At 34.1% G+C, this 19,829-nt stretch overlaps 3 protein-coding genes across 6 annotated transcripts in view; 1 reads left to right on the top strand and 2 right to left on the bottom strand.

The window, feature by feature from the left end:
- Positions 1-11,601, bottom strand: part of Sesn_2 (sestrin homolog) — a 49,801-nt gene extending 38,200 nt beyond the window's left edge. For 2 of the 3 annotated variants that reach the window (XM_011198210.3, XM_054234528.1), the window contains exons 1-3: positions 11,443-11,601; positions 10,044-10,900; positions 5,680-5,733 (exon numbers count right to left, since the gene is read on the bottom strand). The gene's annotated coding sequence lies outside the window, so the exon portion shown is untranslated. The remainder of the gene's footprint in view (positions 1-5,679; positions 5,734-10,043; positions 10,901-11,442) is intronic. The other variant, XM_054234527.1, reaches the window with a different exon arrangement.
- Positions 11,602-15,170: 3,569 nt separating this feature from the next.
- LOC105221327 (lethal(2)neighbour of tid protein 2) lies at positions 15,171-19,582 on the top strand. Its single transcript, XM_011198199.3, has 2 exons — positions 15,171-15,588; positions 18,228-19,582. Exons 1-2 carry the CDS (start codon positions 15,300-15,302, stop codon positions 19,502-19,504), a joined length of 1,566 nt encoding a protein of 521 aa, XP_011196501.1. The 5' UTR covers positions 15,171-15,299; the 3' UTR covers positions 19,505-19,582.
- On the bottom strand, positions 16,224-18,144 carry LOC105221326 (protein tumorous imaginal discs, mitochondrial). Of its 2 annotated transcripts, none has more exons than XM_011198198.3 (2): positions 16,513-18,144; positions 16,224-16,437 (listed from the first exon to the last, which is right to left on the bottom strand). In XM_011198198.3, exons 1-2 carry the CDS (start codon positions 17,886-17,888, stop codon positions 16,404-16,406), a joined length of 1,410 nt encoding a protein of 469 aa, XP_011196500.1. In that variant the 5' UTR covers positions 17,889-18,144; the 3' UTR covers positions 16,224-16,403. The 2 variants fall into 2 exon arrangements, with proteins under 2 accessions (XP_011196500.1, XP_011196499.1); XM_011198197.3 differs by having other exon boundaries at positions 16,224-16,442; positions 16,513-18,143.
- Positions 19,583-19,829: the final 247 nt, after the last annotated feature.

The raw sequence follows: 19,829 nt of genomic DNA, 5'->3' as shown, positions 1-19,829 counted from the left end.
CTATGGAAATAAAATTTGGAATGAAGGATCACACTATGAAGAGGCATATTTGGATGTAATTTTTTTGGAGAAGTGGGTTTTTTTTATATATCTCGCAAATCAATAGAGCTCTATAAACCAAACTTTCTGCGGTCGTTTTCTTTAGCCATTTCCTTATACAGTTTAAAAATGACAGAAATCGGATCATAACCACGCCCCCCTCCCATACAAAGGTTAGGTTGAAAATTACTAAAAGTGGGTTAGCTCACTTATACTCATTATACATATGAGTACATCACCCTTTAACCCTTTCACGCCCGAATTAAAATGGGCGGAGCTAACATTTTTTTAGGACAGATATATATTAGTCTTAACTCAAATATGAAGTGATAAAAATTTCAAAGTCCTATGTATCCTGGTTCATTGGTTACAAGATGTTGCTTATAGGCACAAATTAAATTATTATAAACTAACAGACCACTCCGGCTTCACACGGACTTAAACAACAAGTTTTCGAGTTTATTCAATACAAACATACATACAAATCTTTCCTCTTTATAATAGTAGTATAGATAAACTAAACATTTTTCTCATGAAATTTTTTTTCTATAACTCTCTTATCTTTACATATTTATATAGTTCACTTTGTTTGTATAACCACTTTTGTATAACTTTTTTCGCGAAACAATTTTTGCCAATTTCTCTCTGCGGAGAACTCTTACTGAATGAACACGTGCACAGCTCATTTCAGAAAAAGTAACTGTAGGCTTGCACAATACATAAGTCTACATAATTGAAAAAACCTCTGGTCAATATACATATATTTAAACAACGAGAATTAGAAGCCGGTAAGTACAATAATGCCTATAGGCAACATTGGTCATGAAAGGGTTAACTTGATCTGATCTGCTCCCTAAATTGAACTCCTTTGATCTTATGTAATCAATAACTTTACCTTTTCTCTTGACCCCTAAAAATTTAAATAAACTAACCCTCAACTCACATATTAAGTCTACTAAATGTTTACAATGCCCTCACGTTACTCCTCAAAAAGAAAACTGACCTCACATGAACCAAATGTAAACAAACTGACATAACGTGACCCCGTCGGGACGTTGGGGGTTGACTTCAAGATACAAATAAGATATGTATGTATGTAACATATGTATCTGAAAACAGGGATGAGTTCTGAAAAATCATTAAGGTTAAGCTCACCATCTACCTCTAAGTCGGTACATTTAGTTATAGAATTTATCTCGTCATTCGAGAGAGAGAGAGAGAGAGACAGTTTAGTGTGCTGCGTGTCATGCATTGGAATGATGCAATCGGAACCGATTGATTGCTATGTCACGCAGCTCAGCTGCTCGGAATGCAACGCATGGTATGCCAATCGCTTGTTGTTGCCAAAGTATGCGTCAACAACAGGCACATTTGGCACAACGATTGCAACAGTTGGTGTTTTGCCGAAAAGCCTCTACGATTCCGAGTGAGTGCAGTGGGAAAATGACCGAGTGGTGGTGGGATATTGGCAGCTATTCGAAATTTTTATTTCTCGAATAGATATTCATTGCATTGTGTTTGACCATTTTATTTCACTTCAATAATTTATTTTGTTTTTTTTTTTTGTTATTTTTTGCCAAGTGACATCTGCCGTTGCAGCAGCGTGTTGAAATCAACGACACTTATTTGCGAGCATTTCTTGCATTGCTGACTATTTTAAAAGCACATCTGTTCGAATTCTTTGCTTCTTTCTTTTGTTGCTGATTGTTTGCGTGCGAACTTTTAATTTAAGAAACAGCAATACATTTTACACTTGCAATCTTGGCAAAATTCACACTATTTTTACATCACCGAAATGTTTCACATTTTCAGCTGGCTAAACGTAAAGAAATAAACACGTGATTTTCTTGCGCTTACTTCATGAATCATGACGCATCGGAAATATGCATTTTCGACACTTCTACACCCATTGGTTTGATTGCATTTAGACTGCAGTAATTTACACCTCTTATGTTGATTATTAGCAGCGGGTACATTTGCACCTGGTTTCAAATAAAAACTGAATTGTAACAATATTTTAATCTCCAGTTTTGGCTCAACATAGTTCTTTTTTAGTTGATTTGTATGCGACTTGCAAAACAACAGTATAGTTTGTATTCATGTGAAGCTCTAGTATTTCAGCAAACTTGTGTATATTCACATTCAAACACATGTTGATATAAATATTTGTTTTTTTCTAATTGCCCGTCTCTTTGTCTACAATCTCTACTTATGTACCAAATGTATACGAGAACATATGTAGATATGATCGAGTGTGTATGTAGATACAATCTTGGGTATGTACCCCGTATTAGAATCAACTAGTTATAAACTACTCTACAACAAGTGTGAACCGGGACCCCTACTCTTTTTCGTACGTCTTGAGATTCTATGAGATATCAACAGTAGTTAATATAATTCTTCAAAAAAAATTTATTTGTTTTTATCACGTTTTTATTGAAAAAATATTCAGTCTGGAAGTAACTCCTGTTCTAAATCAATTTTCTAAAACATAAGTAGTAATGTGCCTGACATTTTTTCTGACTAGTTCAACATTAGACTGGTATTTTAATGACAGGTTTGACGTTTCACTGCAAAGTATGTATGTATGAGGATTCTAGTATTATTTGACTTGTTTGTCTCCGCGACAGTGCTAAAAGCGCCAACGCACACGAATATATGTGCATATATCTAATGCCAAGGCGGAGAGTCAAAATAAATATGAAAATTTTCCATTCACACTGTTCAACTTGAGAGTGAGTAGAAATTCCGACCGCACTAACACACTATCCGCTCAGCTTTATCTCCTCACTGAGGGTATGCAAACAAAAATACCTAATAATAGTAACAAAACGAACATAAACACCATACATATTCTATTCACGGGTCGGGTTGACGATAACTGGTATGTCGCCAGTATTTTGATGTCCAATTGATTCAATTTCATCAGTTGAGATCACAATTTAAGCCTAATATATGGTACATCCGAATATTTATGTTGTAAAAGGGAACCTGACAATTACGTGGTAACTGATCAAATAAATAGAAAATATACATATGTACATGTTCAGGTAATCTACTAATTAATATAATTTGCAATAGTATTTGTTTTATTCTAACCACTCTTTTACTCTTCTTAATATCTTCAAACAACAAGAACAAACATATGTAAGTCGCAAAGTTTTTAAAAAATTCAGACAATTCAAATGGTTATAACGGGTGATTTTTTAAGAGCTTGATAACTTTTTAAAAAAAAAAAACGCATAAAATTTGCAAAATCTCATCGGTTCTTTATTTGAAACGTTAGATTGGTTCATGACATTTACTTTTTGAAGATAATTTCATTTAAATGTTGACCGCGGCTGCGTCTTAGGTGGTCCATTCGGAAAGTCCAATTTTGGGCAACTTTTTCGAGCATTTCGGCCGGAATAGCCCGAATTTCTTCGGAAATGTTGTCTTCCAAAGCTGGAATAGTTGCTGGCTTATTTCTGTAGACTTTAGACTTGACGTAGCCCCACAAAAAATAGTCTAAAGGCGTTAAATCGCATGATCTTGGTGGCCAACTTACGGGTCCATTTCTTGAGATGAATTGTTCTCCGAAGTTTTCCCTCAAAATGGCCATAGAATCGCGAGCTGTGTGGCATGTAGCGCCATCTTGTTGAAACCACATGTCAACCAAGTTCAGTTCTTCCATTTTTGGCAACAAAAAGTTTGTTAGCATCGAACGATAGCGATCGCCATTCACCGTAACGTTGCGTCCAACAGCATCTTTGAAAAAATACGGTCCAATGATTCCACCAGCGTACAAACCACACCAAACAGTGCATTTTTCGGGATGCATGGGCAGTTCTTGAACGGCTTCTGGTTGCTCTTCACCCCAAATGCGGCAATTTTGCTTATTTACGTAGCCATTCAACCAGAAATGAGCCTCATCGCTGAACAAAATTTGTCGATAAAAACATTTCGAACCGAACACTGATTTTGGTAATAAAATTCAATGATTTGCAAGCGTTGCTCGTTAGTAAGTCTATTCATGATGAAATGTCAAAGCATACTGAGCATCTTTCTCTTTGACACCATGTCTGAAATCCCACGTGATCTGTCAAATACTAATGCATGAAAATCCTAACCTCAAAAAAATCACCCGTTACCTCGAGGAATAATTTAATTATATTTAAAACATAAAACAATTGTAGTAAAATAACATTCCTTGTTTTATGTAGTAGAAAGTACATTAAGAGCAGCTTTCTCAAAAAACATAGTCCAAATACAATTGGGGACCTCAGAAATTGAAAATGTAAAGTAACTACATATTGAAATTACCTACACATAAGTTTAGATATTTATACTTATATAATAATATTCAGTAAAGAAAGAGGGTTTAGAAATGTTCAATCCTCACTCACACTACAATTTTTTTAATATTAATGTACATACATAGGTACGAGTACAATCAATTAAGCGCTGATTATACATAAATAGTCTTTCATTTGGCGATATATGTACGTATGCAAAACAAAATACTTGTTTACACCGAATTAAGTTAATTAAATGAATTCCAGTAGCTACCTACACGATTCGCTAATGGCATTTGCTCTGTTCGAATTAACGTTTTCATCAAAGTTGATTAATTAGCGTAAACAACAACGAAACAACGTGCATGGAAATAAAAATAGGAACATACCAAAACCATAATGGTACACCAACTTTAGCTGTACACTCTTATACTGTATATCTGAGAGTCAAATATACTCCAAGCCAATTTGAAAAAGTCAGCGTCTCTACTTCTAATTCTAGTTTTATAATAAGCATGCGCACAAGCTATTTGAAATAAGAGTCATATAACTAATAGCATTAATGTCTCAAAATATGAAGACGCGATAAAAAATGAGAATCAAATACTTGGCGATATTTGGAAATAGCGGATTGAATTGACTTGTATGATTGGAACTTTGCATTCTGCTCGATATTACAAGAGATTCTGCGAAACAAAAAAAAAAAGAAAAGCCATTTGACCTGGAAGATAATTTCCTTTTTATTCAAATCGAAAATATTCTGTCGGCCATTTTGCTGAATCATATTTGCCCACTACTAAGTTGTTAATTATTTCTGCAATTTGACGCATTCATTTTCAATGCTATTACTGTTAATTTTTACATTCCTGATAACACGAAATATTGATTTGCAAATTTTATCATAATAAAGAGCGAATTCAACCAACAAATGTCTGGCATCCATTTGGCACTTCTTTCAACGTATAGGTTTCTTAATAGTTTTCTTTGCTTATTCTGTTATCGGTTTCCATATATATGTTCGATATGCATAGCATATGAACACATACGAACCTAATCAATCAACACTTTACTATACATGAGTATACGATATTCGCACTTAATTGCAAATTATTTGCACCCAAGAAAAGCAGAGCGCCGGCACAACAAATTCATAAATAATCTGTAATCTGTATTATAGTGGTAATTTCCGATTCTGAACTGAATTGATAGTTGACTGCCGACACCTGTATTATATGCCTAAATACCCCTCCATCAAAATGGGTTGAAAATTTGACCTGATGGTTGAGTTGAACATACATATCAATCTGGTTTTGACTTTTTATTGTATTAACTCATATTTCCAATTTAATTCCAATTTAAAACTCACCGCTTTTCTAATATGTTTATTTCATGTATAATCGCTCTACAAAATTCCATAGATCTGAAAATAAACCAGATATTATTATTAGCTTAAAATAATTTACGTGCTTAATTCATAGGTAGTTTAGGTACCTAGATGATGAAATTAAAAACAAGTAAGGAAAGGCTAAGTTCGGGTGCAACCGAACATTTCATACTCTCGCAATTTATTGATGTAATTTTATAAAGATAACACAATTCGACCCATATATTCCGCATAATGTTCAATAGAATAACGAAAATCATTATAACTAAATAGTATATGAGGACTGAGGTAATTCCTAAACCGATTTCACTCGTTTTCACCACCAAGATACAATATATCGAAGACTATACGCTCACTTAATTTTATATTACTTATAATTAGGTAGGTATATGGAATCTGGGGGAAGTTATGACCCGATTTTAACCACTTTTGGTGCATAGACAAAATGTTATAAGAAAAAAATTCAGAGGGAATGAATTACATTAAAATATCTGAGAAATTTACCTATATTTTCAGTGAAAAATTACCCTTAGGCACTGAGTTCTTCATGTTCGATATCAGGGGCCTTGAAAAGTCATGGTCCGATTTTAAAAATTTTTCCACAAGTGATGTCACAGCTCAAATACAGTATTTGTGTAAAGTTTTATTCCGCTATCTTCATTGGTTCTTAATGTATATATTATAAAGTGAACGAAGGGCGAGGCCACGCCCAGTTTCCTCAAAAAATTACATCCGAATATGGCCTTTCCTAATGCGATCCTTTATTCGAAATTTTACTGTTATAACTTTATTTATGGCTTAGTTATGTTAAGTGTTTTTGGTTTTCGCCATTTTGTGAGCGTGGCAATGGTGCGATTTTGCCCATTTTCGAAAGCAACCCCTTTCACGGTCCCACGGTCCAAGTTTCGTCAAGATATCCCAATTTTTACTCAAGAAATCCGTTGCACGGACGGACGGACGGTCGGACGGACAGACAGATTTGGATTTTGACTCGTCTCGTCACCCTGATCATTTTGATATATATATATATGTATAACCCTATATCTAAATCGTTTAGTTTTATCAGTATACACTTGATTTCCGCAATCTCTATTGTTTCCTCAATTTAAACGAACAAAACGAGCATCGTGAGCGACAGCAACACTTACTGATATACATATATATATATTTGGCACATTTATTATATAAAATTAATATATCATGAAAGTATAAAAGGAAAAACTGTAAGTTTGTAACCTGTAACCTTTTTCCAAGATTGGGATAGGCAGGATTTTCGAACCAATTTCAGTTGGTTTCATTAAATTAGTTCGTTTATTGTCCAACATAATTTTGTGTTTTTGTACAATGCTCCAAAGGTATGGAAGTAGCTAGCGTTGGACGCTTTATCATTGATTTAATTATGTTGAAATGAAGGACCCCACCTAATGACGCCTTGGATGGTGTGTGCGAGAGCAGGACGTTTGGCATTAGTTGCATTGTTAACAATTTTAGTCCAACTTTTGGATAACAGATGCACAGCCACACGAGAAAGCTCCAATGAATATATACTACTGACTAGTAAACACATTCATATACATGTACATATGTACTTACATGTGTAGGTATATTGGTATACTCGTACACATCGCGCTACGTCATATCGACAAAATCGATTCAACAAGTTCATTCAACTTCTTTTGAATACTTATTGTTTTTGCATTGTATTTGTATTTGTAAATAAGCGGAGAGTGCTTATTCGCATATGTGTGCATAACATGTATGTATGTATAACATATTTTTAAACACAACTATCAATTGTTATCATAAATTGATTGCTTTCATTTCAATTCCGTTCATTCAATTCTTATTATTGCCATTATTATCGATTCCTTTTTGTATGTTTCTCTTTCTCGTAGAAAATTAGTTCATTTCTTTCATTACTCAGTAACTCAGGACACAATGTATTATATATTTTAACATTTCTAATGTCATGGAATTTTTTAATATGATTACATGAAGGTAAAAAGTTACTTTCGGTCGCCTTACCCAGTTCCGTGCAGACAATACACCGACGCACCGACGAGGGGCAACACCCCTCAATAGGAAAAGAAACCTGGCCCAAAGTCTGGCAACTATTGCAAAATGTGGCAAACAAGCTTTTTAATCAAAAGCGTTAAGTTCGCAAAAGTAAAGCTCGGTCGGACGTCGATCCGATTTTCTGATTAGCAATATAAAATTATAAATGTAGCTTTTACTAGATAACAATACCTAGTATATACCGTTATAAATATTACTTTGTTCCGATATAATATATTTCCGTACACATACATGCATACATACATGTATGTGCAATCTAATAATTATTTAAAACTTATATAAATTGAGATTTCTAACTGACGGGTAAATAGCCCCTCAAATGTACGTTACGTACCGAAAGCAGCGTTGGCAACGTGGAGAAATTTCCGCTGCCGCACTGAAGCACTTAGCAACAAGTGTATGGATGCGAGGCGAGTATGTTTTTGCAATAAATACGAGTAGATGCAGTGTGCTGCCACAAATGCCAAGAGAAATGTGCAAATGCGCTTGACAACAGCAACAGTTGCTGTTGAACATACATATATGCCATATGTACGAGTATGGATGAGTATGCAGTAGGTGCAAGTAAAGCTTTCTGGGTGTACATACGAATTGCATAGGGGAATATATTTGCGTATATACGTATATTACATGCAAATGTGTGTAAATTGATTAGGCGCATACAAGTGAAACACACATACAAACGCCCGACTATCGTCTCATTCCCACAAATAGCAGACTTATAAGATCACCACCAACCACATAGTATATTCAGAGTTGCTGATTTCAGCATCTTATTAAAAGGATGCTTCGGGGTTTCACAAGTGGTATACAATGAACCTTTCGACTGCTTCCGCTCAGACAGATAGATTTACCATTATCCCACGTACCTTTGACGTTTGTCCCTCGGCTTTTAACAATCGGGTTTAAATGTAAGCGGCGTACATTTATTTCCCGGTATCCTTCGTTAAGTGAGCCAACCAATTATTCCAAATATTTCCAAAGTGTTGAAAACTGTTTCAAATTATTCAAATTCTGCTCCATTCGAGTCTACACTTCAATAATCTCACTATTCCAACCTCATACTGGGTATACCTAAGGTACTCTATGGAATTAGGGTTTCGAACTAAATACGAATCCTGACATTATGCAAACTGGAAAATTTAATGTTTTAAGCCATCACAATGTTAATTGAATCATTTACATTTTTTAATTTCATATAAAATTTAATTATTTTAAATTGCTCTCTGAGCGTGGTGGAGCACTCTTTTCACACATGAATGGAGCATTCACCATTTTTGGGTGGGCTGCCATGTACACATGTATTTATATGTATGTTCATGTATGGGGGTCAAACCAATAAAGCATTCAACAATTGCACGATCAACTACTCAAACTAGAAGCAATGAATAAAAAAAACTGGCTACCAATTGGAGCAACCAGCAAACACGTTCCTGACTACAGCACAAAGAGAATGAAAACAGCTGTGAAGAATAACAAAAAACGCCGAAATACAAGCACAACATACACACATATGTACATATAAATAGGCCGAGTATCGAGTATAAGTTCAAATGCACTGAACTTCTCCAATGAATAACTCTTATGTACACATATACATACATTATACATATGTATATATATATATATATATATATGGGAATTTTACATAATACTCGTATCTGCAATATCAGCTGATAGTGTTGCTTTTCATAAACAAACAAGAGCGCAAAAGCGAATGAAAATAATAAACTCAGGTAGGTTCGTACATACTCGTACACACTCGTACGTACATATGTATGTAGGTGTGTAAAATTTATCGTTGATATGAGAAAGAGAAAAGATTTAAGTCATAAATACGTGTATAGCCGACTCAGTTCTTCTTGATTCTCACATAAACTTTTTAATCAATAGAGCGATAACATATTTCTGAAAATGATCGCGCCAGTGTAATCATCTCAAAAATTGGCTATCAATTTGTCGTACGGTAACTTAAGGTCCTTTACTTTATAAGCTTCGCCATATGGACCTAAATGACATCTCTAGCCTAATCTTTGGAACGAAAAACAATATGGTCCATATGTATGAACCTTTATTTTATTAAACTCGCATATTACAAGTATCAAATGATTCAAGGTCTTTGCATGAGCTTCTAAGTGTAGCAAATAAACTGGTGGAACTTACTTGCTACTCACTCTCGAATATGAGAAGTAAATTCATTTTCGGCATTAGATTTAGGAAACAAATTTAAATATTTGTTTTTTGAGAAATTTCTATCAAATAATACATACCAAAATTGATATTTCACCGATTTTTGCAATTCCGTTTTAGACAACTGTGTACCACTGTGCGTGACGAAAAGGTATTGAAGCACTGCACCAAACTATTGTGATATGTTTTTGACTTTATATACTATATACATACATATATCAATGTTTATATGTATAGTATGTACATGTGTGTTTAGTAAAAATGGTGATGTTTATGACACTTCGATGTTTTCGTTTTCGTTTTATTTGTTATTTTATTTTTTTCTCTCTGCGAATGCACGTTTTTCGGTTTTTAGCGTTTTTGTTTTGTTTTTGTTGTTATGTGCTGATAAGCTAAAAATAATGTGTAATACGTAGCGGCTGATTTTTATTAATTTACGTTTTTACATTTTCTTATTTCCCATGTGTGTTTTTCACTTGTTTTTTTTTTTTATTAAATTTTGATACATTGGCTTTGCTGCTTCTATTTATATTTTCTGAACTTCTTTCACTGATTTTATTCTTATTCAGTTTTTAATTTAGTTCTTGATGAATTTATTTATTTATTAAGACCACGGGAACTTACACTCACGGGGTATTGCCACAGTACAGAAGTACTAACTTAAACGAACACATACCGTTACACATATATTTATACAAACATTCATATATCATCATCTACACACACACATAGATACTTTTATTGCAAAAATATATTTTTTTTTTCAATTTTGCGTTACGTTTTCCTTTGATTTCATTCAGGATTCACTCAGTTCAGATTCACTCTTATTGATTGTCTGTCTCTAATTTATTAATATCATTTCTTTTAATTGAGCTTGATCACTTTTTCATGGTTAAAAATATTCTTTGTGCAGCGGTACGTACACTTTTGCGACACTCTGTGAATTAAAAAAGAAAAAAAAACACAAATAATCATTAAATAATAAAAATATTTGCATATTTTTAAGTGGTGAACTTAAAGAATAAATATATAAATATATGTCTGTGTATAGGTAAAATATGGTATTTATAGTAAGAGTAAATTACGATTTATAGAACCAAGGAGCTAAGATACTATGTATTCATTGACAATTATATTGTTTATTATTTTCCAGATTTCGCATATTAATTTAATAACAAACTCAGTTTGCGTCCAATCAAACAAATATTTTCTTCACACACATACATATGTATGTATGTATATATCTAATTATTTGCTTAAATCACTTGCTTTTTGTTGTTAATATGCTACCAAATATATTTTATTTATGCCGGTAGACGATAACACAAAAATTAAACAAATTAACAACACTTTTTGCACTCAGTTCAGTCTTGCAGTTTGACAATGGGTGGAAGCCCATTGCCTCTCTTATTTGTCTAAGAGTTCTATTAAACGTTTGTATTTGTCTGATGAAATCCTGCTTAGTGTTACTTTACGTACAATTTTAGTGGAGTGCTTTGAAGGAGCGCCACGGAACACCTATACCGTTACTGTTCGCTGCTAGACTTCAACTGATTTAACTGCTTCAAATGATTCGCATCGGCTGTTTACGATGCCGACTTAGTTGAGACTGTCATTGTTGTTATTGTAGCTGTTGATTCCACTTCTATATATTTATGTATGTATGTATTCTGTTCGGTGTTGATACCGGCAATCGCATCGCTAACTTTGTTCACGCTGCTCATTGCTCTTGTTGCTCTTGTTGTTACTGTGCTGGCCATAAATCTCTAGGGTGTGCAACTATTTAAATTTTTGTATGAAAATCGGTTTCTGAATAAATTTAAATTGATTGATATTGGGACTTTAGGAAAGCTCTCTGATATTTAGCATGTCCGAATTGTATAAAAACCGTCAAATACATACACACATACACACAAATAGTTCGGTAGATAGTTCGGTATGCTGATATGCGAATGAGCTCGATCGCTTTATTCGCAGGTTTCTGATTATGCTCATACTATTATTTCTCTACAAGCGTATATGTGCATATATGTTAGAATATATAAACGTATGTATGTATGTACGTATGAACTTATGTACAGTATGCCAATAAAAAATGTAAATATTATGATACTGCAGCACATTTTTGTCGATCTTCATGAATTTGATTTAGAGCAGAGAAGGAATGGTCCATTTTGAATGCAACATTTTATCCAATAATAATGAACAGGTTTCTTTCATTATCGCTACAATAAGATTTCAATTTAATCGAAAATCCGTCTATCAATTTTGCCTTGACCAATTTCCTTAATTGGTACTTGATTCGAACGTAATCGAATCTCAATTTTATGTAGAACTTTTTTGGGAAAGAGTAGCTTTCATAAATAATAGATTAGGACAAACAGCTTTTGGAGACTTGTACAACTTTGTTTATTTTGTTTAAAAAATTCCGTTAGTATGGAGACTTGTTCATTCATTGAAATGAGAAAAAAAATTCTACAAACGGGGACGATTTCCTCAAAAAGGATAATTTGTCATCTGATGAAATGTATTGAAAATGAAAAATTTTAGTATGAAAATTTAAACGAAAAAATGAATTCGTTCAAGGACACGTCAAACAAATTACGAACAATTTGAAAAAAATATGAAATCGGTTGAAGAATATCCAATATTTGTTAAATATATAAATTGATACTAAATTTAACGTCTAATATTTAATATATGTATGTACCTATAATCGCGTACCTGAAAGATGAAAAAAAGAAAACACAAACAAAATCAATTAACAAAGTGAATGTATATTTCCTTTTTTGAGGAAAAATATATTTCTCTTGTTGCTTACACACTCCCCCGTCCTCTTCGGTTTCGAATTTGGTTTGGTTCATTTTACTCTATTTGGTCCACTTTTTGGTCCATAAATAAAAAGTCGAACGGCATCCGTGATTGGAGGAGCAGTTATAGATTATCCTTGCCCGTTGCGCTCTCCATGTACTTATACCTGAAAACATCACGAATAATCCAGGCATACATATGAAATGTATACATGTGTCAGAGAGTACTCCATCGCATATAAAATATAGTTTCCAATTGGTATTCCGTTGCCCAAACATTTCATAACACGAGAGCACTAATCAGAGTACGGCGGATTTCTTGTGTACGGGGGTAACTGCTTTCAAATCACAATTTTTTGGTTCCACTTCTTGCTACTAGTTATTAACTAGTATTTTTCTGCCTAGTTTGACGTTTCACTGCAGGGTTGTCACTGGTGTACTCGAATAGCAAACAAGAATAAAACAACTGCTTATACATATACCCATATCGAAAGCAACAGTGGCTCTCTACGCTACCTAGTTAGAGCGCTGTCGAGAAGAAAGCAAAGAAGAAACGTAAATCAGAAACAATAATTAAAAACAACCAGCGTTTGCTATCTAAGCACATTTCATATGAAAATTCTGATGAGACACTTGTGCCATTGTACTGTTAGGAAGGACAGCAATGTTGAAGTGTTTCCTAACTAATTTGTACAAACTTGGCTGGCAGTTGTATACACAAACACATGCTTATTTTGGGTATTTGGGTATAGTAGAAGAACTATCAGCTAATAGCGTGTGACGGAAATTCCGCCACGAAATACATATTGAGTCTTAATAATATTTTGCTTTTCCAGCACACGTTTCCAAGTATCATTTAGATCAGCAATATAGTACGAGTATCTACTGCAGCAGCGTGATACGCGTGAAGAAATTGTGAACAGTGTGTTGATAAATGTTCTACATACCTTAGCCAATGTATATATGAAACCTATTAAAAAGTACTATTATATCTAAATGAAATATTTGTAGAATTCTCAGGAAATATTGCATTCACGAGTTTATTCCACAAGTGAAATTTTCCAGTTTTTAAAAAAGTTTTTAAACTGTTTAGACCTATGAGATGATTATCACTGCCACGAATGATGTTAGTCCCAGGCATATAGATAACAACAAAGAATATGGGATGAGCCTGACAATAATTTGAGATGGCGAGAGGTGCTAGCAGGAAACGTATTGGCCTTAGCTAAAACAAATGTATATAAAATTCCTACTATGGAATTCTTACTCAAATTGATATTGGAATAAATATTTCAGACTTTATGAAATGTGGAAGTGTACGTAAGGAACTGTCCGTGCAAGCGACAACTTAAGTATAAATATTAATAAAAAAAATAGTTGGCGTAATGGGCTACAAGGGGAGGGGTATTAACGCACCCTTTCATATGTAACGTCTATGATCCAAACTACGTAAAATGTTAACATTTTCATTACGTTTAAAAGCGTCGAATATGTCCGTCCTTCCGGTTGATTTTATACCATATATATCCGTCAATATGTGTAGATATTTTATGATATAATTCCCCGAACAGAGCTTCCTATGTAATTATAAGTGAGAGTATATCACTTATCATGGTATGATATGAGTTCATAACATCCTCTAGAGTCAATACTTTATGTTTATTTATTTATACTCCAATTTTATAATATTTACACTTATCTTCATTAAACAAAAAGGTTTGCATGAAAATTATCGCGCTTTTTCTAACAGTATGGCTCATCTAGAACTGAAAAGCATTATATATAGCCTAACATAAAAAATATTATTTTTTCGTGATGTTACCATTAATACGTTAGGAGTGTTCTTGTGGCAAATAAAGGTTGGATCGGAGATTCCATTTCCAACTTCGGAATTAATTAATTATTAAAATATGAAAAAAAAATTTGGATTGCTAATCGCCCGCATCCGTCGAATTCTGCAAAAACAAGGGCGCCCTCTGAATGACATATTTACACATTTGATGGACGGCCGCAAACTTAAATATAGTATCATATTTGTATAAACTAATGCTTTTATATATATTAAATTTGTACAAAATGCAGTGACAAGTATTTCGTACGCAAACTAACGCAATTTCTTATTTATTTTTGTATGCTTAAAACGGTATTGTTAAAACTTATAACCGCTTAATTATTCACAATAGATTTTGTGAACAGTTTCCATAATTTTCCATTAGTCACAAATTGAAATTGGAACTAATTTATGATACATATAAATATATTTATAAAAATTCGTTATGTACGAATAAACTTTGTAATATAATATTATTGTAGTATATCAATAAGAAATATTTAACAAAATGTTAAAAAAATTTAAGAGTTGGCAACTATGGCAATAACTCAAAGTTTTGTAGATTTTCGCATACTGTGCTGCATTGACAGATGAATTTGACTGAACAGTACATTTAATAAAAACAAACATCGAAAAGCACCGATAGAAGACAATAAGTATTTAGAGGAGTTTGTAGTGTAGCTCAACCAGAGTAAATGCCGCCATTGAACCTCAAAACCCACCCACCGGGTAACAATAGATCTGTAAACAATTGGTCCAAAATAAAGAGTTTTTTCAAGCAGTATGCTAACTTGGAGTATGCAAAGTACTTGATACTGGACCCGGCCGCGTTGCCTTTGGTCTCAGTTTTTATTTTGTTAGCAGAATTGATCATAAACATCAATGTAATTTGGAAAGTGCCTTACACTGAGATAGACTGGATCGCCTACATGCAGGAATGCGAAGGATTTCTGAATGGAACTTTGGATTATGGACAGCTGAAAGGTTAGTCGAATTTGTGGTTCAAAAAGTCATTGTATGTGTATTCTATTTTTAACCTTAAGTATATAAATATCACATAAAATGGAGCCGGGACATATAAAATGTGGTTATGCGCGAAAAAAGTTTGTACATGCGAAATATATATTCATTTATTAAAAGTTAATCACCAGCTGCTTATGAATATTCCAAATAATCTCAGTGAGATAAATACCTACATGATTTTCGTGTCTTTCAATCAACAACAATTTCAAATACTGCAATTAATTGCTGTAAGATCCAAACATTCTGGGAGAATTGTTCAAATAGACAATTTTTGTGGGGATGCGTTTCAGTAATCTTGCGTTAACTTTTGGGGGGAAAAGTGTCTCCATTGAAGTAAATATATCGGTAACCGGGGTGATATGTAATAGATATTAGTAGATTATGACATAGCTTCTGAATTTTGCTTATGACCTAAAAAGATCATAAATCGTACGAAAAACGTTGAATCTTTGATTAGTGCTATCTCAGCATTACATCTAATCAAAAAGTAATTTGTATAGATAAGTTTGTATGTAAAGTATTAATATGTCTCTTAATCAGCAATAAATTCATATAATAACCCCTACATATTCATCCGTATGAAAAAAACTAGTGAGTTGTTTTTACAGCTAATATATATAGTAATTTATTTTACTTCAATTTTCACCGTCTATTAAACTAACTAAAACAATAAAGCATTCAATTGTATCGTTCCTAATACAAGTGATCATTAACTCCTACCCATTTACACACACGTAAATCACTAATATTATTTGGACTATCTGTTAAAGAGCGATTTAATTTTCGATAGTAACGTTTTCGGGGTGTCCGCTGTTCTGTAACAACAAAAAATGTTTCGTAAATAACTACATGTATGAACAAAAAATATGTTTTAAGTGTAATTACGTAGCCTTTTTGGTGTTATCTTTTTGTCTGGTTATTCCGTTGATCTGTCCCGGAGTGTCCGTTTCGAGTTCAGCATACGCCTCCATCAAAGCCTTTTGTTCGGCCGTAAGATTTTTCGGTACATCAATTTTGATATTTATATAATGATCACCGTGACCGTGAGCATTTACACGTTTCAGGCCTTTTCCACGAAGATACACCTTGTGATGTGAAGAAGTACCAGCTGGTATGTTAATCCATTGGTCCTCGTATACACCTTGTACACGTACAGTACCACCAAATACCGCTTGTGATATCGATATTGAGGCCTCGGTATGGACATCAGCGCCTTCCCGTTTGAAATATTTGCTGGTTTCAACGCGGAAAGTTACGAAGAGCTCTTTACGTCCAACCTGCATCCTTACCGTTTGCCCATTTTCTATACCTGCTGGAACTGGCACAGTCACTTTCTTGCGTTGCACGGTCTGCCCCTTGCCATCACATTCGGTACATGGGTATTTAATGTATTGCCGCGTTCCTTGACAATATCGACAAGTGGAGCGCATTACAAACGGTCCCGTAGAAATTGTTTCCATTCCTGTGCCATTACAATATTGACAACGACCAGGTTTTGTGCCCGGTTCACATTTTGATCCATTGCACTTTGCACATGTGTCGACAACATTGACGTTTACGTCCTTGTTAACTCCTCTAGCTGCTTGTGCAAAGGTTAAATCCATAACGATTTCTTGAGCAGCACCAAAGCCGAATTTGGAATCAGCAAAATCATCAAAGCTATTACTTCGGAAGTTAGCTTCACCAAATATTTTACGAAACAGTTCTTCTGGATCAATGGTAGAGCGAAATTGCCAATTTTGTGAGAAACCCTGGGGACCCTGTCCGCCGAACCCTCCTTGACGTCCTATATTTTCAGATGTCTGACCATATGTGTCATATTCACGCCTTTTGGTGTCATCGCTTAGAACTTCATATGCTTCAGAAACTTCTTGGAATTTTTTGCCTGCATCTGGATCGTTTTTATTGGTATCAGGATGATATTTTTTAGCCAGCTGATAGTATGCTTTTTTAATGTCTTTTGAACTAGCGTTTTTGGCTACACCTAATATTTGGTAGTAGTCTTTGGCGGATAAAACATTTGTCATGTGTATATCAAACCGCTGATGCCGCTCGGGTGTTGTAGTCAACAGCAATTTCGGCAAAAATTTTCCACGTCCATTCCAGCCAGATAGGAACCGTTGCTGTGTCATTTGCTGCAATCCTATACATTCTGCCGAATAATAATTGGTAGCACGATTTGAAAGTTGGCGGAATGCACGCAAATTGATAGACTTGGCTGACGAAATCATTTTCACAATAATTCCTTCGGACAGGGACATTCCTATGCGGTAACAGCACCGACCATGCTTAACTCGGAACGTCTGCTTCTTTCACTCACAATAGCTATTCACAGCTGATAATCAGTTCACAATGATAATGGAGATATTCAGCACAGAGCGACCCCAAAATTCTTAAGACAGCCTAACTTTTTAGTTTATTTTAATACATATGCAGAAAACGTATATTTTATGTACATTACTAATTTTTTACATATATACTTTTTTATTATTTATTAATTTTTGTGTGGCGCTTGAAACAATTTTGAAAGTATGTCAAAGTATTATGTTACAAATTCACTTCTGTTTGAAATTTATAACGTTTTTTTTCTATTTGCACAGGTGATACCGGCCCACTTGTATATCCTGCAGCATTTGTCTACATATATTCGGCATTGTACTATATAACTTCTCATGGACAAAATATTCGCTTAGCACAATATATATTTGCATTTATATACCTTTTGCAATTATGGCTTGTATTGCGTCTGTATACGAAAAGCCGCAAAGTTCCGCCATATGTGTTATTGATAAGTACATTCACGTCATACCGCATACACTCTATATATGTTCTTCGCCTCTTCAATGATCCCATAGCTATATTATTTCTATACGCATCACTAAACTTGTTCTTAGATCGGAGATGGTCTCTTGGTAGTATATGCTTTAGTATAGCAGTAGGGGTAAAGATGAACATTTTACTTTTTGCTCCGGCATTGTTGCTTTTTTACATAATGAATTTAGGTTACCTGAAAACAGTTCTGCAATTAGCAATTTGTGGTGGTTTACAACTACTGCTAGGAGCCCCCTTCCTACTAACATATCCTAATGCATACATAAACGGAAGTTTTGACTTTGGGCGCGTTTTTGATCACAAATGGACAGTGAATTATAGATTCCTGACACGCACATTGTTCGAAAATCAAGCCTTCCATGGATTTCTAATCGTGATACACATGTTACTTATAGTTCTATTTGGTAAAGCCACGGTGGTATACTTTAAAAGTTACGTGCGTCTACGAACCTTGCAAGATCAATTACAACCTCAAATTGATCGGAAAAATATGGAATTGGAAAAAAATCGTACTAATGAAGCTAAGAGCCGCAAAAAAAACAAAAAACTTGCAGCAAAGGAAAACGAAGAGGAATTAACACCTGATCAACAAAAGTTTCTAAAGTCATTTGAAAAAGGTCTCCAAAAAAGTACTGGATTAAAACCAACAGCCCAGCCCCCACATCCAATTCAAAAAGAGGAACAAAAGGTATCGATACATTTTGAAAAATGTACACAGCTGGCCATTTTACCTTTCTTCCTATATAACTTTATTGGAATGTTTTGTGCACGTTCCTTGCACTATCAATTCTACGTCTGGTATTATCATTCATTGCCCCATCTCATATGGTCAACAAATTACAGTTTGGGTATACGATTTCTTTTACTCGGTTTGATTGAACTGTGTTGGAATACATATCCAAGTACGGATTTCTCCAGCAGCCTATTACACATCTGTCACATTGTATTACTTCTCGGTGTGGGCAGCAATTTCCTCTTGGTGTCTAGACAAAATGCAGTAATACGATCACTAGCAGACCAACAAATTAAGGTTAAAGACAAATAAATTGAATGTCTTCGTTAAAAGACTACATATGTACAAGTGAAAAAAGTCATTGTAATAAACCGAAGTGCAATCTATTCATATCAAATTCTTTATATTTATGCTTTTTTTGCCGGTTAGGACAGATGTTGCATCCGGTATTTACATTTCTATTACAGCAATACAAAAGTATGTATATTTAGGACTATTGAAAAATAGTTTTCGAATTAATTGAAGATTTTATTTACAATTTGTTGCTTATACCTCTGCAGTGGGCGATATTGAGTAAAGTAATATCTAAACTATCTAAGAAATGTTTGTACGAAATTTTATTATTTGTCGTGATATT

The sequence above is a fragment of the Zeugodacus cucurbitae genome, chromosome 6, assembly GCF_028554725.1.
Source record: "Zeugodacus cucurbitae isolate PBARC_wt_2022May chromosome 6, idZeuCucr1.2, whole genome shotgun sequence".
NCBI classification, from domain to species: Eukaryota; Metazoa; Arthropoda; class Insecta; order Diptera; family Tephritidae; genus Zeugodacus; species Zeugodacus cucurbitae.
The sequence above is the reverse complement of the archived record's forward strand: the minus strand, read 5'-3'. Positions and strand labels throughout refer to the sequence as shown.

What these genes read in the sequence shown, in the direction of transcription:
- LOC105221327 (XM_011198199.3), top strand. Translation starts at nt 15,300, where the DNA reads ATGCCGCCATTGAACCTCAAAACCCACCCACCGGGTAACAATAGATCT. An exon ending in GGATTATGGACAGCTGAAAG is followed by an intron (nt 15,589 to 18,227) that starts GTTAGTCGAATT and finishes CTATTTGCACAG; the next exon opens with GTGATACCGGCCCACTTGTA.
- LOC105221326 (XM_011198197.3), bottom strand. Translation starts at nt 17,888, where the DNA reads ATGTCCCTGTCCGAAGGAATTATTGTGAAAATGATTTCGTCAGCCAAG. An exon ending in GATAACACCAAAAAGGCTAC is followed by an intron (nt 16,443 to 16,512) that starts GTAATTACACTT and finishes TTGTTGTTACAG; the next exon opens with AACAGCGGACACCCCGAAAA.